At 43.5% G+C, this 20,371-nt stretch overlaps 1 protein-coding gene across 1 annotated transcript in view; it reads right to left on the bottom strand.

The window, feature by feature from the left end:
* LOC137292192 (hemicentin-1-like) overlaps window positions 1-16,879 on the bottom strand; it is a 33,060-nt gene extending 16,181 nt beyond the window's left edge. Inside the window, exons 1-19 of the mRNA XM_067823756.1 lie at window positions 16,572-16,879; window positions 14,421-14,687; window positions 13,918-14,208; window positions 13,205-13,492; window positions 12,697-12,870; window positions 12,260-12,370; window positions 11,712-11,987; window positions 10,570-10,878; window positions 9,693-9,989; window positions 8,930-9,094; window positions 7,766-7,876; window positions 7,012-7,269; window positions 5,323-5,598; window positions 3,962-4,276; window positions 3,458-3,724; window positions 2,137-2,385; window positions 1,736-2,029; window positions 888-1,136; window positions 298-582 (exon numbers count right to left, since the gene is read on the bottom strand). Coding sequence (XP_067679857.1) covers window positions 298-582; window positions 888-1,136; window positions 1,736-2,029; window positions 2,137-2,385; window positions 3,458-3,724; window positions 3,962-4,276; window positions 5,323-5,598; window positions 7,012-7,269; window positions 7,766-7,876; window positions 8,930-9,094; window positions 9,693-9,989; window positions 10,570-10,878; window positions 11,712-11,987; window positions 12,260-12,370; window positions 12,697-12,870; window positions 13,205-13,492; window positions 13,918-14,208; window positions 14,421-14,687; window positions 16,572-16,680 — 4,591 coding nt within the window. The 5' untranslated portion in view covers window positions 16,681-16,879. The remainder of the gene's footprint in view (window positions 1-297; window positions 583-887; window positions 1,137-1,735; window positions 2,030-2,136; window positions 2,386-3,457; window positions 3,725-3,961; window positions 4,277-5,322; window positions 5,599-7,011; window positions 7,270-7,765; window positions 7,877-8,929; window positions 9,095-9,692; window positions 9,990-10,569; window positions 10,879-11,711; window positions 11,988-12,259; window positions 12,371-12,696; window positions 12,871-13,204; window positions 13,493-13,917; window positions 14,209-14,420; window positions 14,688-16,571) is intronic.
* Between the last annotated feature and the right edge of the window lie 3,492 nt (window positions 16,880-20,371).

A 20,371-nucleotide genomic window follows, 5' to 3' on the forward strand; every position in this document is an offset into this window, starting at 1 on the left:
TTAGCCCTACTCCTGCAACACTAAGACGAGTACACCAGAAATCGGCTTCACGACTCACATATTGCAGGATGGGGAATCGAGTGATTTCGATGGGAAGAGCGAAAGCTTTAGCAAATGGGCTATCCCCCATCTTTCGGTAGCTAACAGAGGTCAAAATGTGGTGATAAATATAATATTTAAGAATAGAATGTACAGAAAGTTATTGACACATGTGCGTGGACATGCCTATAACATTTCAACAACAACGGGTTTTAAATCTACATGGTTGTATTTTAGCGAGCCTCCGTAATGAATCACCTTCTTTGACCTTGACCTGAAACGTGGATGAATCCCCAAGCGTGCTCTGACAAATGTATGTTCCGCTGTCGGTTGTCCGGCTGTTGGTCACTTCCAGGAAAGCATATAGTGTTAGGTCATCTGGGCCGCTTAGCGTGCCCTTGATGACGGTCTCTGACTCATGAAGTTCCTCCCCATCTTTAAGCCACACGACGTCACTGGGCGCCGACGTTCTGCCCGTAGCGTTGCAGATGAGTCTGACGGCCGCACCCACCACGACAGACTGAGGACCGCTTATTGTCACGCCTGCACAAGTCGCATAACATTATTATTAACAGTAATGAATGTATACGTTTGTATTTTATTCAAAACCACAAAGAATGCATTTACCTATGAACATAACCCGAGATAGGCACGTCGTAGTTGACATGTACCCACACATCCTTTCATAGTCAAACCATAGTTTGTTTATTTTTTCTAGACGCAATTGCAATTAAGTTTTGGATAACGAAGACAGATTTTACAACCCCCAGTTTGGAGCGGACGGTATGAGGATGAGGAAACATTCACATCAATGTTTGGTGCGCGAGTGCATGAGTGAGAGTACGTACCTGATCTACCTTCCACGATGATTATGAACGTTGCCTTGGATGCACCTGCCGTTCCTTGGGAGATACAAGTGTAATTAGCAGACTTTTGAACATTGTTCAGGGAAAGGAATGACTCTGTTCGACCTTTGATGTAAACACCATTTTTCTGCCACACGTACATGCTCGTCCTTGACCCCGGAGTCACACAGGTCAAGTTTAAGTAGTCTCCCTTGACAACACGCACTTCTTTCACGTGGGGTGTAACATCATCTGATCCATGAAGAGATTTTGTTGGTCAAATGTTGCATACATAATACAAGCATAGATGTTTGTAGTAAGCACATTTCCCTTAAAATTATCAGTCTAAGTATTCAAGTGCGTCCGTTTCGTTATCGAAACAAAACGATTGGGTACAAGATAGAATGACGTTATAAAGTTTCACCACGTTAATGCTATGTTGAATTATGTGAAGAGGGGAATTATGAATGCATTTGCTTTATACACCTTATCTGTATAGTAGGAATGACGTTTTTAACTGCAGTGCTAAATGCTGATGAAGTTGAATCTTTGTTAAAATGGTCACACCCATAATAACGTTACAGGTGTGGCGTCATGACATCAAATGATCTGCACGTGAAATAACAGCACAGAAAAAGGACATAGAACCCTGAACAAGGACAGATGACAATTACACTTATTTTTCTAAATAGCTTTCAAGGACGTCATGTACAGATGGCACACAGTCACTTTGACAGGTATCCTTCAGACAACAAGTGGCCTGGCATTGCATCATCATGCCATTTGGCATTATTTGTACAGAAAACTATGTTACAAAACAACAATACGATCTTTGTAAGAGTTCCAGGTACCTCTGAAAACGAAAACATCCATACTCCGCAGCATGCCGCCGTTCGGAGTTCGACAGGCGTACACCCCAGTGTCCTTCTTCCGACTACGAATGATGGTAAGTCGGCTGGTAAGGAGATCGTGATCGCGAAGTCTCACTTTGTAGATGTGGATCTCACGGTCAGATTCGGCATCTATTCGGGACCCGTCCTTAAACCACTCCAGATTGCTGACATCAGCATATTCGCCGGTGGCGTTACAGGTCAGTGACAATGTGTCCTCCTCCTCAACATATTCCGTCCCCCCGATAACAAGAGCTGCAATCAGAGGACGTACAGTTATATATCCCCATGTCTTCAATAACTTCATCAAAAACAATGTCTTAAGCCAACCACATATTTTAAGCAAGAAAATTGTCTCTAACCATGTTCCGCTTCCATGATAACCATGAAGGTCGCTTCCGACCTCCTGTTGGGGCTCTCCGCCCTGCAAGTGTAGTTGACTGACTTCCGTACATTGGGTAGCGTGAGAACAGCTCCGGGCACGGGAATGTCCTCGCCATCGGTTGACCAGGAAAATATAGTGTTGAGTGGATCTTCTGTCACGCAGGTCAGATTTACAAACGACCCAGGAACAACTTTAATCACTTTAACCTTTGCTTTCTTACTCGGCTCTGTAAAAAAAATCATAAATGAATGAACAGGGGGGTTGCGAGGGGCATTATTGTTCGAATCTGTGAAAAATATGAGTGAAACCTTTCCTTGTGTATCATTCAGGATGAAAATCGAGAGATGCTACTTCTCAAGGTGATGTTAACATTGATAAAGAGACAGCAAAATACAGCCTCGTGATGAAGCTGGGCCTGGATCTGCGAGGATTTAGAACATGGCTGTTTGCATTGGATGTCCAGCATTGAATGTTAAACCCAGGTGTAGATTCCCACTGATGGTCAAACAATCTTCCTATGACGACCACTGTGTCGAATCTCAGCAAACGACACCTGGATTTGCTCATTAGATACGTTTTGAAACAACTCGTTAAATGAAATCTGACACACTCATGGAGTAATCTCTATATATACCAAAGCTTCCTCAATCACAGATAATATCATTATCTACTAGCAATAGCTTTGCAACCCTGGTGGAGGAAAAGTGCTCTATGTCAACAAAATGTGGACGGTTCCTCTTGAAACAGATAACAGAGGCTGTATTTCAGTGACTCACTTACATACGTGCACACCTGTCGACGTTTTCTTTGTTTGCTTGATAGTTGCTTAATGCCGCACTCATCAATATCAAGTCGATTTTATGACATTTTCAACATTATCGGTATTATGTAAATGAATGGAAGCATCTAGTCCACTTTGCCTATTTGTGCTAAACTATTACTGTCCTAAAACGTTACCAATGATTGTTAAAGCAGGGAGGCACTCCAGTCCTACCCTTTCAAAGCATCCTCCTCCCACCCCCCCACCCCACCCCCTCTCTCTCTCTCTCTTTCTTTCTTTCTTTTTCTCTCTCTCTCACACACACACAAACACACACGCACACCACCATCACCACCCACTGAATCCACTTTGATATATGGAAACAATAATCCTCAGCACGACACTGACAATACCTTTCACCTTTCTTTACCTCAGGTCATGTGCCAAAGGGCAAATCGAGTACATTCTGCCAATAGGATCACATGAAACAAATAGGGAGTATATTAATTATAGTTATTAAATAGGCAAGGTTATTTACCTTCATAGCCACCAACCCACACCGGAAACACTGCCTGTGTTCTGCCTACTGTATTATGGGCTACGCACGTGTAGTTGGCGGACCTCTGTACATTGCGCAGAACGAGAACGTTACTTCCGGCCTGTGAAGCTGCACCTTGCAAGGCTTTGTTGTTTAATCGCCATGTTATCAGCGGCTGAGGTGGCCCTTCTCCTGAGCATGTCAAGTTCACGCTTCCTCCACGTCTGATCTTCACTGGCTTTGGTTGGCTAGTGATACGTGGTACAGCTGTAGCATAGATTCAAGAGAAAATGAACCCGGTATTCTGACGTCTAACTAAGGTGTAACCACGACATTCATGTCTTGTTAGTGAATTAATGTTAATTCATAAATAATCCAAAACAGTCGCAAACGTATTGTCCAAAACACCTGTATCAAATGCATCACATCAGTTTATTTTGTTTGAGCCATGAGTAAACATGTGCGTATAAAGAAGGGCCATCTGATATTTCTTAAAGTACGTACCGGCAATCTGTAAAGTGGCGTATTTGCTGATGGTGCTCCCGAAGGCGTTGGTAGCATTGCAGTAGTAGACTCCAGCGTCGGACATCTTTTCATTGTGGACGACACGAAGGAAGAAGAGCTTTCCGCCAAGGAGAACGACCTTGGTGGAGAGGGGATCTTCACTCGTCGTCTGGACTATTTTCCCGTCCTTGTACCACGTGATGATAGGGACAGGATCGCCTTCAGCGTGACAGTCAAGTGTGGCGGGCTGATTCGCAAAGGCGTAGACGTCCGTAGGATGTGTGACAATTATGGGCTTGTTTGGGTTGCTTTCTCCTGCAGAAGAGTTCTCCAGTCAAGTAGTAACAACGGCTGCAGAGGGAACTTTGGTACAGGATAATCGTGGTATAAAAGAGAATCACTATGGCATCATGACTACTTTCAGAGTTTAGCTTAATATTGGTATGAGAGTGTGAATTGTATTATTAAGTAAGTTATAATTATTAGTGGGTAGCAACGTTTAGTGTTTTGAATGATTGTTATTATGGGTCGCATTTCGTGTCATAAATATTCAGTACTTTTAGTATTTTGGTTGCAGTCCTTTAAGGAAGGGCCCTAGAGTTGCCTCCCTTGATTAATTGTTGACTGTCGGGAGACTGGCCGAGAAAATTCTACGTTGATGGCGATGCTCGTATGTGCTCGAACGATCAGGAAATAGTGGCTTTGTACATAAAGGCTAGTTGTCGTGTTCACGACATGGACACGCACAGATTAACTTTAGTGTGTCAACCTGCCTCCGTCAACGTTTGACCTACATAACCGCTGCCTGAACGCTCGCTGTGTTACATTCAGTAAAACTGTTTCTCACTCTCACTCGTTTGCTGAATACAACATTATTATTGAAAACATCAAACTTCTCAGTGTTGTATTTTGCTGCTTCTGAGATAGCTGATGAACTGTAAGGACTGAACCCGAACATATTCCATCATGCGATGAACGGTTCTGAACAAAACAAATCTATCAGACGCGGATTCACCAGGAACATTTGAAAAACGTTGAAATTTAAGTCTCAAAGAACCCATAACCTCTGGCATCCCCATCATCCATCCCTTATTTTCACTGCATCCACTTGGTCAGATTCCTATTAATCTGCTGTCCCGTGGGACTTTATCGAAAAAAGTTATCGCCGAAGAAGCCTGAAGCAAATAACAATGTTTCAGACTATTCAAAACCCCCAACACTGAATATATATTCTGTCTGTCACACGCAATCCTCAATATACCACAAACATTTTTAAAAACGAATATACCACTGATAATGATTATTATCAGTTTGCCAGAGATCCAGCTCATAATTATTAACCTGCCACCTATGTCACGTACCTCCAACGACGACAACCTGGAACACCACCTCGGCGTTTTCTCTAGCACCTACAGCGACACATGTGTAATTCTTGTCATGTCGGACGTTGGTGAGGTAGAGCACGCTGCTGTTGATGTTCACCCCGCGGTTGTCTTGGAAGATGACTTCTCCATCCACCAGCCACTTGAAGAAGAGGACCGGAACCCCACCGGTGCCACATGTCAGATTCAAACCCAGACCCGACCTCACTTCCACACGGTTCGTGTCCGTCACAATGACCGGCTTGCCCTGGGCAACTGGACAACAGACAGCCGTACTTAGTGTTATGTGAACAGACGCGTTAGAGGGTTTCAAGTATCGATTGTAACGTTTTAAATAGCGACAGCAGTTCTTTTTTTTAATGCAATACTTTTTCCTTTGACACTTGAAACGTTACTGACATATGTACATACAGTTAACAGCACTGATTTTGCATTTCCCTCTTATATATAATTACAGTTCGTTTGCTTGATTTTTCTCCTCAACTAAGGGCTGATGGAGTGTTTAAATGTTTTCCTTTTTATACAGCAATTATATATATACATTTTCTGTAACTGTTTTGTCATATGGCCTAACTGCAAATTAAACTAGGAGCACATGCACACAAGGCGGGTGACTCCAAGGTGTAAACGCTGCACTGTTTCTATTTCAGTTGTCTGGCGCAGTTAGATGAATACAGGAGGCAAGTTTTAATCTGGCAAGTCTCCCTGGATCCCTGAATTGCGGCGTCTCAGATAGTTTTGCATTCAAACAGGAGAACAGTGTCATGACTCAAAGCAATATGTACTCAAAGGCAAAATACACTGTGTCTTGGAATGTTTTCAGTTACAAACCAAAGTATACATGTATGGACGATGGAACCCCAGCGTGACGTTGCACATCCATTTATCCTGACCAGGAACACCATATGATACATAACGGAGACTTTATACCGACCACGTTACAGCCCGTCCTTGTTGTAGTCCTAGTCTTCACCAAAACACATGATTCCGAACAACCTGGGCCCATACATCACTTATCACATCTTATGCCATCCCTGAAAACTGAGGTATATGTGTATATATGTGAGGGCCAAAGATGCCAGCGAATCCTTGGCAACCGCATGAAGCGCCCAGAAAGGCTTTATTGAAGGTCTGTAGTGAAGAGTCACGTGTTCGCTGTAACCGATGACTGCAGCTAAATGTGACCCTGAGAAATTTCATTATGTTGCCTTGGCATCGGTCGAACCCCAAATTGCCCCATAACGTCACAATCCAACTTATCTTCCTCAGTTGTGGTATACTACAGCCATGTCGTATCTAACATTTCGTGAGGTGAAGGTGGCAGCCCTTCCGGTATCAACGATCTGGATGCGATCTGTCAAATTGTCTTTGATACCCTCTGTTACATGACCCATATGACAGGGGCGCATTTCATACGAACTGTTGAGCGATGCTGTCCCTGCAGACATTGTTCATTCCCGTCAAATTATTCCAGCCACATGCGTGAGTATGGCCTTACGCCGCTTTTAGCAATATTCGAACAATATCACGTTGGGGGACACCAGAAATGGACTCAAATTCGGGCCTTCGGCGTGACGAGCAAACGCTTAAAAATACGGTCTTTAGTTTCCCAAAATATATTTGCTATTCAGGATATATTTTCTTTGCATTATCGCAAATTCATCTTACCCCGGCTCTTCCCTTCCATTATTAGGACAAACGTCGCGAAACTCTCCCCTTCTTCGGTGCGAGTCACACATGTGTAGTTGCGAGATTCTCGGATCTCCATCACCTGAAGAACATTACTGCCACCATTGTCGATCTGCTCCCCTTCAGACATCCATGTGACCTTCGGCGAGCCTGCTCCTGCACACGTCAGGTTTACGTTGGAACCCGGGTTCAGACGCACATACTTCACTGATTGGCGGTTAGTCCGTCTCCCAGGAGCTACAGAAAAAGAACAAGGGGTTCAACTGAAATATTCAGCAGTCAAGACTGTCTCAGTCTGAAATTAGTTTCCATCCATCCATCCAGTACAGCGCAATCCATTTAATCCATCCACACATTGGATCAGACGTGTGCCTTATGTCAAAGCTAATAATATTTGTAGCCTCGCTCGGACGGACATTCATATTTCAGAGGCACAGTCTTGTGAACAATTACGTTAACATGTATACTGAACAGCAAAACAAACGCATTTTTTTATAAAAAATGAAATGAAGTCTCAAAAAGTAAGCTTTTATAATTAGCTCTTCTACTTACAAAATTGACAAATAGCCAGAGATACATTTTTGCTGATCCGTATTGATATTAGGCGGCGTACAAATAGTAGAAAAGCTTTTATCAAAATGTCAAAGACACCATTCCGATTAACAGGGTTTCCTTAATCTTTTGATAAGATACTGGCGTGTGGAAAGTGGGGTTAGTATAGAGATAAGCTCACCCTTCTTTGTGACAGCCAGGTTTGGGGAAAAAATATCCCCATGTTCGTTTGAACCGCGACACTGGTAACTGCCTTCATCGGCCCGAGACAATGCATTGAAATAGAGTCGCCCTGGAAAATACATATATGCATCACAGATGTTTGACATTCCATTAAGGACAGAGCAGTCATCCAGCACCAAAGCACAATCAAGTTACAGCTTCAAATTGTCACATACCGTGAGTGGGTAAAAGGTTGTCTTGAATAGTGAAGCACTCATATCATAGCGGACTCGTGAAGGTCCGGGGTAGATTAGGCCTTCAGCAACCCATGCTTGCCATAAAAGGTGACTACACTCGTCGTACGAGGCGACTAACGGGATCGGGTGGTCAGACTCGCTGACTTGGCTGACACGTCATCGGTTCCCAGTTACGCAGACTGATGCTCATGCTTTTGATCGATTATTTACAGACCGCCGCCATATAGCTAGAATATTGCTGAGAGCGGCGGAAAACTAAACTCACTCAGTCACATCATAGCGGGTCTGTTTCATGTTGACACAGACATTTACCATTAGGTGGGATGAGTGAATGAGTTGAGTTTTAGCAATATTCCAGCAAGATCACAGCAGGGGACACGAGGAATGATCTTCACACATTGTACCCATTAAATCGAAAATGGGCGTGACGAGCGAACCCTTACCCGCCGGGCTTCCACACCGCCCAACTACTTTGGTGAACCATGCTAGCTAGTGTATGGCGCCAGGTAAACTAGCAGCATGACTAGCAACATAACATACTGGGATTCGAGCCAACAATCACATGTTTCTGGCCAACACAGGGATTCAGCAGTGTATAACGGACAGCGGTGCCATAGATGACTGAACCACAAGTGCTAATCATAAGACGTGCTGGAAATCTGTGATCGATGGTTCAAATCCCGGGTTCGTCATGATCATAGGTACAGCACCACTCTGGTCGCATTAGTTTCACCCTTACAAACGTATACGACCTGCGTAAACATATGTTTTTTCTCCTCATCTCGACACACCCTGATTTAACAGTTTTAGGTCAAGATAAGCCGAACTCGCTGCCATTAAACTGACAGAAGAGTGTAAGATAAATTCTTACACCCGCACTGCCAGAGTCTAAAGTATCTATATAATGTACATGTATCTATAAAAACCTTGTTCTTGGAGAATCCTGGCGGAGTCCAACACTGGATACGAGTCCTTGTACCACGTGATGTTCACATCCGGGCTTCCCTCAACAACACATTCCAGGAACTGTTGACCGCTAACGTTCAGCTTGCGAGGACCCGACACGATCTCGGGGAACCCTTCAGGTATATCTATATTTACAGAAAAATATATGAAACCTTCTCTCATCTATTCTCGGGAGTAATGTAAGTATTGATTTACGATTGACCGTGTCATTTCCTTACCGATGAGAAAAAAGACGTGCTGTCTGCTGTAAAGACACGCTTATTTTGTTAATTACGTGCTTTACGTACGTCATAATATCAGAGATGAGGGTCCTGTTTGTTTGTGTGTTTGTTTGCTAGTTTGCGGATTATCGTCACCCTGGGCAGTATTCCAGCTATGTGACAACAACCTATCAATAATGTCTGGACAACCAGGTCATCGAAGATGACCACACCATGATCTATGTTGTCTAACCACAGGTGGTCTAAAAGGTAAGTGTTGACATAATTTTGTGTTATGCCCCGGCGGTAATAGTCCAGGTACCATTAATTCGAGACTCAGAGGGGTAATATCTACAGCGGATTACCGAACATGTCGACTTTATATTTCCGGTTATTATATAAATTAGCATCGGGTTCTTGGTGCCCATTCGAACTCCAAATACCAGTGTCAACAGAACGGGAGAAGCTCTCGAAATAAAATGGGTTCTGGTAGTCGTGATGTATATAAAACCATTTGTTAGACCTCTTCTTGGAAGTACTTCTAAAGTAGCCTCCTGCGACACGCTCAGTCCCAGAATGTTGTTGGCGGCGATGCAAGAATATGTGTCGGAGTCTGCAGGTACCGCGCCGTCAACCCGTAGCATACTGTAGCCGTCCTTCACCTTCATTTGGAAGCGGAAGTCATCATAGTTGATACGGTTGCCTCCCTTAGTCCAGTACAGGAGCGGAGTTGGCTTCCCAGAGGCTTTACAGTGGAAAATGGCACTACTTCCATTCGAGATGGTAAGAGGCTGAGGCGAAATGTCAATCTCAGGCTGACCTGAAACAGGGACGGGACATTTGAATATGCTGAAGGTAATGATGTAATTATAACGTACGGTACGTAGAGAATTTTCATACAGTCTATTGGATGGCTGACTGAGAATATTATCACTACATTCTTCGATGCGTACTGACATGACATTTGGCGCAACACACGCCATAAAAAGGGGCACTTCTATGCTTGATGATTTATTCGACACTGATGTCACATATTACGTCACGTAATAGAGCACGAACATTATGTACATGGAATGTACGTATCAGACATGGAATGTTGACATTCTTAACATGTTCAAACCCCTCTACACGCATTTTTTTACTGTCACGCTTATTTTGAAACACTGTTACACAGAATTTATTTCTCAAATTCAGAAAAAATTCCCAGCATTGAAAGTTGAACACGTTCACTAGCGCCTGTTAGTCGACCACACAGATGATCAGAAAATGTAACTTCAACGAAAATATGACCTGATCTCATAGTTCGGCATCGTCAATGGGAGGGTGCTGGTTTATTAACGCATCTCATGGTCTGTGTAATGCTTACGAATGTGTTGCAGGAAAATGGCGTAGCATCTTACCGACTGCTGGTATGTAGGCTGGCTCACTGGGTGGCCCTGACCCCTCTTGACCTTCAGCTTGAACCACGACCTTGTACTTATATCCCCCTTGTAACCATGGCATCAGATCTTTTCTGTCTGAGGCATTATGGGATACTGAATGTTTCGGGGCATCAATGGCCCTGTTTGAGGCATCAACGGGGTAGTAGGTGACGGTGAAACCCGTGACTCCAGGATTGGTGTCCTGTTCGTCCTCCGCTGCTTGCCATCGGATAAAGCCTGCTCCCCCATCTAGCCTCTGTGACGTAGTGATGAATGGCTTCGGCAGGGCTGAGAGATCACAATACGATATCACATTTAAGATATCAGGATCACGTTTTCATTATCAAGATTACACTTATCAAGATTACAAGATGATCCTGTATCAGAACATGAAGGGTGTGTGTGTGTGTAAGATTGCTAAAAGCGGCGTAAAACCATACTTACTTACTCACTCACTCAGGACATTAAGATCCTATCGAAATTCTACGACAGATTAAGACATCAACATCACATTTTGTGATACTGAGATTATTTTTTTATTTTTAATCCTAAGAAATGTATTCAACCAATCTCCATAGTCCTGGATTTAATTATCTGTTTTGAAGTGCCATGAGGCTTTACATTGACTTGCAAAACACCATTGAAAATGATTTCAATGGTTTGATGAACCGAGAAAATACTTAGAATGTTTTGGGGTTTTTTTTCCATAAGACGTTAAACGCCTTGGGTTCTTTGGACCGGAGGAATAAAAGAAATAAATTTGTGAAACATAAAGTTGGGGGATTCGTTAAACACAGTTAATTAGATGACAAATGCCTTACTTAAGGCGTGGACGTAATAATACGATATCTTTCTCCGGTTTCGTGCTGCCAATACGAATTTTTGTTTTGCTTCGTGTTAAATGCCGTGTTCAGAAATATTCCAGATGTATGAGTTACCTACAACTAAATCGACCCTGTGCCAGTGAATACAGTGTTTTACTGCCTGAGCTTCTACGCAGCCATTACATCAGAGACCAAATAACACTTTATAGTCTCTGGGGACAAATGATTCCACAGACAAGTGGTTTGAGAACTAAGCTGTGAACCATATCAGACGTCTCAGAAAATAATTGTACTTACCCGGAAGGTCAACGATGACTTCATAACTCTGTGTGATGGTCTGTTCCCCACTGGTGGCAACACATTCGTAACTTCCAGAAGAGTGGACATTAGTTAATGCCAGAACGAATCGCCCTTGGCGTTCCGTTGTTGTCGTCTTTTCATTCACCAGAATCCACTTGACAAAGGGCACCGGATCTCCGTTTGCCTCGCACGTGATATTCACAGAGCCACCATACGGTACACGTGCAACTAACTCGGCTGGTTTGAAAGATGCCGGCTCGATTATCGAACGATCTGTCAGGGAAAAGGTCAAATGATAATGTACACACAAGAAATTGGGACTTTGTTTCTTTGTGTTTTGTTTAACGCCGCGCTCAGCTATATTCCAGCTACATAGAGGCGGTCTGTAAATAATCGCGACTGGACCAAACAATTCAGTGATCAACAGCATGGGCATCAATCTTCGCAACTGAGATACGATTACACGTGTCAACCATGTCAATCAGACACTAGATTTTACAGCGTTACGTGATACATATTACGAACCTGCACCAACACCGCCTTACCTATTACCTCGAGATTCGCTGCCGTTGAGTACACAGAACCCATGTTATTGGACACCTCACAGATATAGTCTCCGCTGTCGTTCTTCGTTAATGTATATACGGTTAGATACCCTGAAACACATCAAAACATTGTCAACTGACTTATAGTATACTGTTGTTGCCTACTTTCGTTATAAAACAAGATGGCACGCGTAACTTGAAAGTGTTAGGCAATATGTACGGAACAGAGTTGCATTACTGAAGAATGTTTACGTTAGTGGGCTGAAATCCCAGATGTCGCTGAACCTTGACTTGCCCGCTCTAAGCCCACTGTCATGGATTTCGGAAACAGGTACATGTCAATCACGGGCTGTGATATGCTCTTCTTAACTGTGTTTTCGTTTACTCACTCACTCAATCACTCACTTAATTACTCACTCACTCACTAAGTCACTCACCAGATGGGTCAGTGACATATCGAGGCATCTCGGCGACAGGTGATCCATCTCTGTACCAAGCGTATCTCATCTTCCCGCGACCTTGACCCCTGCAGGTAAAGGTCATGTTCTCTCCTTCCTCAAATTGTGATGACTCAGGTTGCAAGGTTATCTGTGGGTATCCTTTCTTTACAGCTGATAGAAAAGGAAAACGATAATAAATGTATATACACAACCATACGTTAAGACACCTTATAACATAGCTAATGAAATGATTTCTTATTTCAGAGTACACATCGTTAGACATTAAATAGTGTTACAATGGTAAATGGCTGCTTTGAGGCCATGTAATATTTTGGACGCAGTTTAGTGTGGACACCACGCCCTACAATTTGGGATCTCTATTTGGGAACAATGAACGTTCTTGAGTACCCTGGACCGAAATTACCAAACTAAAGTAGGTGTCTGCATGGAGCATCATGGCCAGCATAAGCAGATATCTTAATAGTAATGTTCAGTGGATACTTACTGGTATGGACTTTAAGGACAGCCCTTGCTTTGATGGATCTGCCGACTTTGTTGTTGACGAGGCAGACGTAAGGCCCTTTGTCCTCAAGGAGGACGTTGTGTATCCGCAGAGTTGATGACCCAGGGGACTCCGCCACCGAGAAACGCTTCTTCGCGAAATTTACCAAGCGACCCGATCTACGCCACGTGATCATGGGGGCAGGGTCAGCGATGGCCGCACACGTGATAAACACTGTATTCCCCACCACTACCTTCTTGGTGCCTGGTTTAGTTTTCATCTTTGGGTTAACTATAATTAAAAAAATCATTACCTGTGTAAGATAAGGGGTCAGATGTTTTAGAGTGACGATAACAAGGAGCCAAGGGATAATATTCACTCAAAGAATGGCGAGCTATCCTTTAAGTAAGTCTCTGCAGGTTACTTCAGAGTGCTTTGTTTGCTAGTTGGTTAAGGTCACATTAATCCAGCTGTATGACGCCTCTCTAAAATAAGGATGGATCGGCTAATCAAGTGATTAACATCATGAACATCGACATCATCAGTATGATTACGATGACATGGATGCACGAATTCAGCGAACCTGACCACTGAAACTGGTCACTCGGCCTAGCATGAGATGCTAAAGACTGGTTTACCCGCATCGTCACTTTGGATAGGGACGTGAAGCAGAATACGCTTTATGAACAGGTGCAAATGAGTTTCGATGTACCTACCTGGGAGTTTCTCCCCAATGAAGATGGGTAAGCTCATGTCTCCCACGCCATAACGGGTGCGAAATTGTACCTGCACCTTGTAACGTGCTCCATTCTCAAAGTCCAGCATCACTTCTGGATTTCCAAATACTGATTTTCTTGCAATGGGCTCGACGGCTACGTTGTTGCTGTCGACTTGACCGTAAGACACGACGTAGCCAAGGACGTCCTTGGTGTTTGCTGCTGGCCAACTTACCTTCATTCCCCCTGTCACTTTGTTGACAGTCACATTGGCTGGCCTGCGAGAACGTGCTAAAATAATCCAAAAAATTCAAAGTTGTTTCAACAATAAAACAGTGGTGGAAGAGAAAATCGAAGAATCGCTTTAATGCCAGCTGTGCATGGCCACAACAAATATTGCACAGAACAGGCCATCCATTCAAAACAATTGCATCATCCAAATTGAATGGTGTAATACCATTTGTTAGCTTAAGGGTTAAAGTAAGTCTGAATCACTAGTATACCATAGGGGGGAGTCTTGACGTGTGTGACGGCCGTGACCTTCTCATTTCCCAGTTGGCCTTGTGCTCGGAAGTAATAGAGCTCTCCAGGGTCAAGGTCCATGACCCGGAAGCCTCTGATCCCAGGGAACACGCTTAGCAACAGCCATGGCTCGGCCTGACTGGTTGTGAAGGACAGTCGGAAGTCCTGCAGCTCCTGGTCCCCAAGAGTGTCCCATGAGACATATACCTCTGTCTCGGAGATGGCGTCGGCGCTGATACTCAGCTGCCCTGAACATAGAAAGAGGGAGGACGTTTAGAACACTTTGAACAGTATTAAACTAACACCGGGAACTTATCATACAATTTACCGTCGTGACCAGGATTCACAAGTATACATAAAGTAGGGATGACAAATGAATTACTGTTCACGTAACAGTGATAATTTTTGTTGGTAAATCTTGATGAAGAATATAGCATTTCGTTACAAGGTATGCATACCAACTTTCATCATGTGTTTCCTGTGTCCATGTTTTGAATGAAACTTCAGAAAGGGTTTTGGATGATCATTTACAGGTGCGAGGTTGCGACCTGGTTGAACCGTACAGTATGTGAGAGGAATACTTCAAGGAATGTTACAGTCAGAAGTTAATGTGGAAATCCAGCAATGGGTTTCGTAAATGCAATCATCGTCTCCGTCAGTGTAATGTCCTAAAGCACATGGTGTCAAGTAAGTTACGATCTAATCCATTCGAGATTTTGATCATGAACGTATGACGGGAATTATCATTTTATTATGTGCGGGAGTTATCAATACTTGTCGAATAAACGTATGATCAAATCTACGGGTACACCTGCATAATCGATACATATGATCATGACAGTAATTACTGTCGGTACAAGGGCTGAACGTTCTTCAACACAAAGTGATTGCTATACCGTTGATGAGCATATTTGTCACAGGTTAGCTTTCTGAGAAATCAAATGCTACAGATTCTATATATTTAGATCAGGTATGGGGAAAATGAGGGCAATGTTACTAACCTCAAAAACAAACAGAATAACCTTTCCAATGACACTGAAAGGAACTATTTGAACGAAACGACTGTTTCACTAGTTCCCTGGTAAGGAAGGATGACAATATATGGATGAACAACTTCTTTATTGCTATGAGAGCGACGTGCCGGTGTGGGTTCTAACACCGTTATCAAGCAAGTGATGACCAGTATAAGGAAGAGGGGCATATATACACGTTAGAGGATATGTTTGTACGGCGGGGATAGGAAGCCATTGTATATTACCACCCATCCTTACTACTCCAACTTCTAAATGTCTTCCAAAGAAGATAGTTCTGTGGTAGCAGCCAAAGGTCCAAACCCGGTCTCAGTGAGCAATGCCAAAGTCACACAAACACAAGCAATATCATCTTATACATACATGTGATGCGCACAGTCACATTCAAACTGGATGCATGCAGGTCAAACTAGCCCCAAATGTAAAACAGCTGTGACTATCACACGTTATATGAATGTCAGTTTGTACACAACATCTATGTTGTCGGTGAAAGAGGACGCCGCAATGTGAGATTATGATCTGGTGTACTGGACAAAATGGTTACAAATGGCCGACATGTCGGAAACTCGGAAACCTGTGCATGTGATTGCAAAAATACCGCCACGACAATGTCCAAAGTCCATAATTGAGCCCGATAGCCATTATACATATAATTATCGACATGAGGCTAACCGGAAACAGTTGACAACCCGGAAGTGACGTTTGACAGCTATGTCCCGCGACGCCATCTTGGCGCATTTTAGGTTCAGGGAAGACTGAATGTTCTTGGCAGTAAATCAGTATATATATCTAGCAGTAAAGGCCATTAACATGCAGCATGCAATTAATTCTACATATTTTCTATTCTCTGCTTCCCAGCAGTAAGACCTATTGTTTGCACGTGGTGTTAACTACAATGTGGATGTTTCAAATTGTACTATACGCTTGATGTTCTGACAAGCCTTAATCAGAACACTGATCAAGGTTATTATGCAATATACTATTATACTACATCCCAGCTTTTGTATGCCTTGGATAAATCAACATTGTGGATATATTTTTTTGTGGTTGTCATTATCCTCGCAATGTAAAATGTTGACTACGATGCTCTGTGGGTCTTACCTTGACAGGATCCTAATGACCAGCTTACAGCAATAAGTATCATCCACACTGACCACTGCATCATGAATGTTAAGGCACCAAGGTATTTGAGACAAATCCACTGAGACATCAATTCCTCCAGATGACGTCAGTTAGAATTCGACATTCTTGCAGCGTATTTTGACAGTATTGTGAACCGATGAAGACCTAACCTGACTCAGATGTCATACGAAATACCTCATGACCACTAGAGCACGGGGAAGTAGAACTGACCAGTGTCAAACACTACTGCAAAGACATACGTCCTACGCTTGGCAATGTCAGGGTCAACTCTGTCTTTCTGTGGCAACCGTCAAGAGGTCTCGTTCGAGATTTCCTGTTCGTTCTCTTGGTAACTCGAGCATCTCTACTTGAAGCAAGAGAGCAAAGCTGGGAAACGTGACCCTTCCGTCCGGTACAGCTACCGACAGAATGGCAGTTGTGGTCGTTATACAATATATTTTCTAAAATGATTTTATGATCCTGATAAGCAGATTAACAAACGTATTAGAAACATTTGGCTGTAACCGTGTTATCATTACACTTAGTCTTTATGTAGTCCCTGATATGGTTGGGCATTCGGGGTTTGAACTGGTCGTAAAAGGTGGCTTAATGAATCTTGTGGTCGGACGTTGAATGTCATCCTATCCCAGTGAGCCGTTGCTCACACTATCAATCACTGGATTGTGTCGATGATTTACTGGCTCTTATCATACAGCTGATATCCTTGAGTGATGAAATAAACAGAAAAGGACTAACACAATCTTGAAGTAAAGGGGAAAGTTGTGAGCAATATCTAACGACACAGAAGACCAGTCCAGTGGCTTACACACAAGGTCTACTGAGTGGCCTACATAAAATATCAGGAGGTGATGTGTGCAGTATACTAAGCGCACTGTGCCCCGGATAAGACAGCTGCATAGTGAATGTCAGTCATGTGCTGTGAGCTTAGTGCAGTATATCTCACAAAAGACAAGGAGGTATAGTCAGTCAGCGTGTGCCATGTGGTTAGGGGTGCCCAGTGTGTGTCTCCTATATGACAGCGGTATAGTGAATGTCTGCCATGTGCTAAGAGCTCAGTGGAGTGTGTCCCACACAAGACGCAATGTTGTCAATCACCATGTCTCATGTGGTTAGGATTCCGTAATATGTGTCCCCAATAAAACAACAGTATAGTGAGTTCCGGCATGTACTGAGAGCTCATTGCGTCCCAAGTAACATTGAGTTTTTTTTCAGTGTGTATTACGTATTAAAAGCTTGTTTGAGTAGCAATTTTAGACGTTGAGACGTACACCATTCAACAGATTTTAAGAACAACTTTGTTTCGTAATGACACCTGCTCGACAACAGTACACTGATCTGTGTCGAAACGTCACACCCACGGCATACAGAAGGTGTTATCATTAAATCTGTTACATGGTGCAGATATTAAACGAGAAAGGTGTCTCCTTAAAGTGACACACACCCTAAAGTGTCACTAAAAGGCATCCCAGCAAATGCACCATGACCTGTCTACTTCCATGAGTATGTCCAAATGCATGACGGCCCCTTCCAAAAGACAACCAATTATATCCAGTCTTAGCCCAAAATGACTGGTATTGAAACCCAATAATATAGTCATTGCCTACGATTGTTTCAGGTTCATTTATTTCGTAAAATATATTGAACACATGAGTAAACACAGTGATCACAGACGACCGATGAGTAAAGAAATGACCCAGCTCACGCATGCGTATTCAGTGGGATATGGGTCTTCCATGATTTCCCTTCAACATTCTCGTCATTTGTCATATACAACATGTGCCATTCAAAATTGGATATTGGCCGTTTCTGTTTATTTGTTTATTCAGTCCATGTCTTTGTGAGCGCAGAAATGATGTTAAATAGAAAGTAACCGGGACTGACTGGTGTTCCTATCACTCTGACCCAACCCTGGGTTGAATCCCACGACCCCACCTAAGCAAACGTATTATAGCACCATTCCCCAACATCACAGGGCTACCTGATTACAGTGTTTTGAAGAATTGGGGTGTATGGCATTAATCTGTCTTACTAACTCTCTTGTAAATGACCCGTGACTATCCGGGGTAGAATAGGCCTTCACCATCTCATGCTTGCCATAAAAGGCGACTATGCTTGTCGTAAGAGGCGACTAACGGGATCGGGTGGTCAGACTCGCTGACACGTGTCATCAGTTCCCAACTGCGCAGAGCGATGCTCGTGCTGTTGATCACTGGCGTGTCTGGTCCAGACTCGATTATTTACTCTCCGCCGCCATATATCTGGAATATTGCTGAGTAAAACAAAATTCACTCACTTCGCCCTTGTATGGGACACGGTATCAATACTTTATATAATATTTGTGAATGACGATGAAAGGAGAGTCTGCTTTCATTTGGTTTATCTGCCTGCTCGCTGTCACAATTTACTAAATGTAATCATGAAAGGCATCAGTGAGACGTAAATGACATCCGGTTGCAGCATCACCGGGGCATCAGCATCCCTCCTGTCACACAGTACACCCCACGTTATCTATGCAATTGGCCAAAAATGCCGGGATAATTTGTCAAAAATGCAGGGACTCGTATGACGCTTAGAAAATGTTCGTGTCGTAATAGTGGTTAAAGATATGCGTGTTCTGTTTTCAGACATGCTGGAAAGGCTGTTCTTGCTTAATGATACAGGATATTGTGGTCTGATTGCTGGCCACTGTGTATAGCAGGTTTGTTGAGGTGAACTGATGTTTGTAATGTATGTGGTGTAGTGTATCTTATGGTGAATGTAAATATTTCCTTTCGGGTTTTCGAATGTGCAGCGTTTCTTTTTCTTATGTCTTCCACCTAGTTTTGAAAGCCAGTGTTGGTCCATGTGCATGGAAGGCCAGTGTAGATCAATGGCTATGGGAGGCCAGTGTAGATCAATGGCTATGGGAGGCCAGTGTAGATCAATGGCTATGGGAGACCAGTGTAGATCAATGGCTATGCGAGACCAGTGTAGATCAATGGCTATGGGAGACCAGTGTAGATCAATGGCTATGGGAGACCAGTGTAGATCAATGGCTATGGGAGACCAGTGTAGATCAATGGCTATGGGAGGCCAGTGTAGATCAATGGCTATGGGAGGCCAGTGTAGATCAATGGCTATCCGAGACCAGTGTAGATCAATGGCTATGGGGGGCCAATGTAGATCAATGGCTGTGGGAGGCCAGTGTAGATCAATGGCTATGGGAGGCCAGTGTAGATCAATGGCTATGGGAGGCCAGTGTAGATCAATGGCTATGGGAGGCCAGTGTAGATCAATGGCTATGGAGGCCAGTGTAGATCAATGGCTATGGGAGGCCAGTGTTGATCAATGGCTATGGGAGGCCAGTGTTCGTCCATATACATGGGAGGCCAGTGTAGATCAATGGCTATGCAAGGCCAGTGTAGATCAATGGCTATGGGAGACCAGTGTAGATCAATGGCTATGGGGGGCCAATGTAGATCAATAGCTGTGGGAGGCCAGTGTAGATCAATGGCTATGGGAGGCCAGTGTAGATCAATGGCTATGGGAGGCCAGTGTAGATCAATGGCTATGGGAGGCCAGTGTAGATCAATGGCTATCCGAGACCAGTGTAGAGCAATGGCTATGGGAGGCCAGTGTAGATCAATGGCTATGGGAGGCCAGTGTAGATCAATGGCTATGAGAGGCCAGTGTAGATCAATGGCTATGGGAGGCCAGTGTAGATCAATGGCTGTGGGAGGCCAGTGTAGATCAATGGCTATGGGAGGCCAGTGTAGATC

The sequence above is a fragment of the Haliotis asinina genome, chromosome 7 (assembly GCF_037392515.1).
Source record: "Haliotis asinina isolate JCU_RB_2024 chromosome 7, JCU_Hal_asi_v2, whole genome shotgun sequence".
In the NCBI taxonomy this organism is placed as follows: domain Eukaryota; kingdom Metazoa; phylum Mollusca; class Gastropoda; order Lepetellida; family Haliotidae; genus Haliotis; species Haliotis asinina.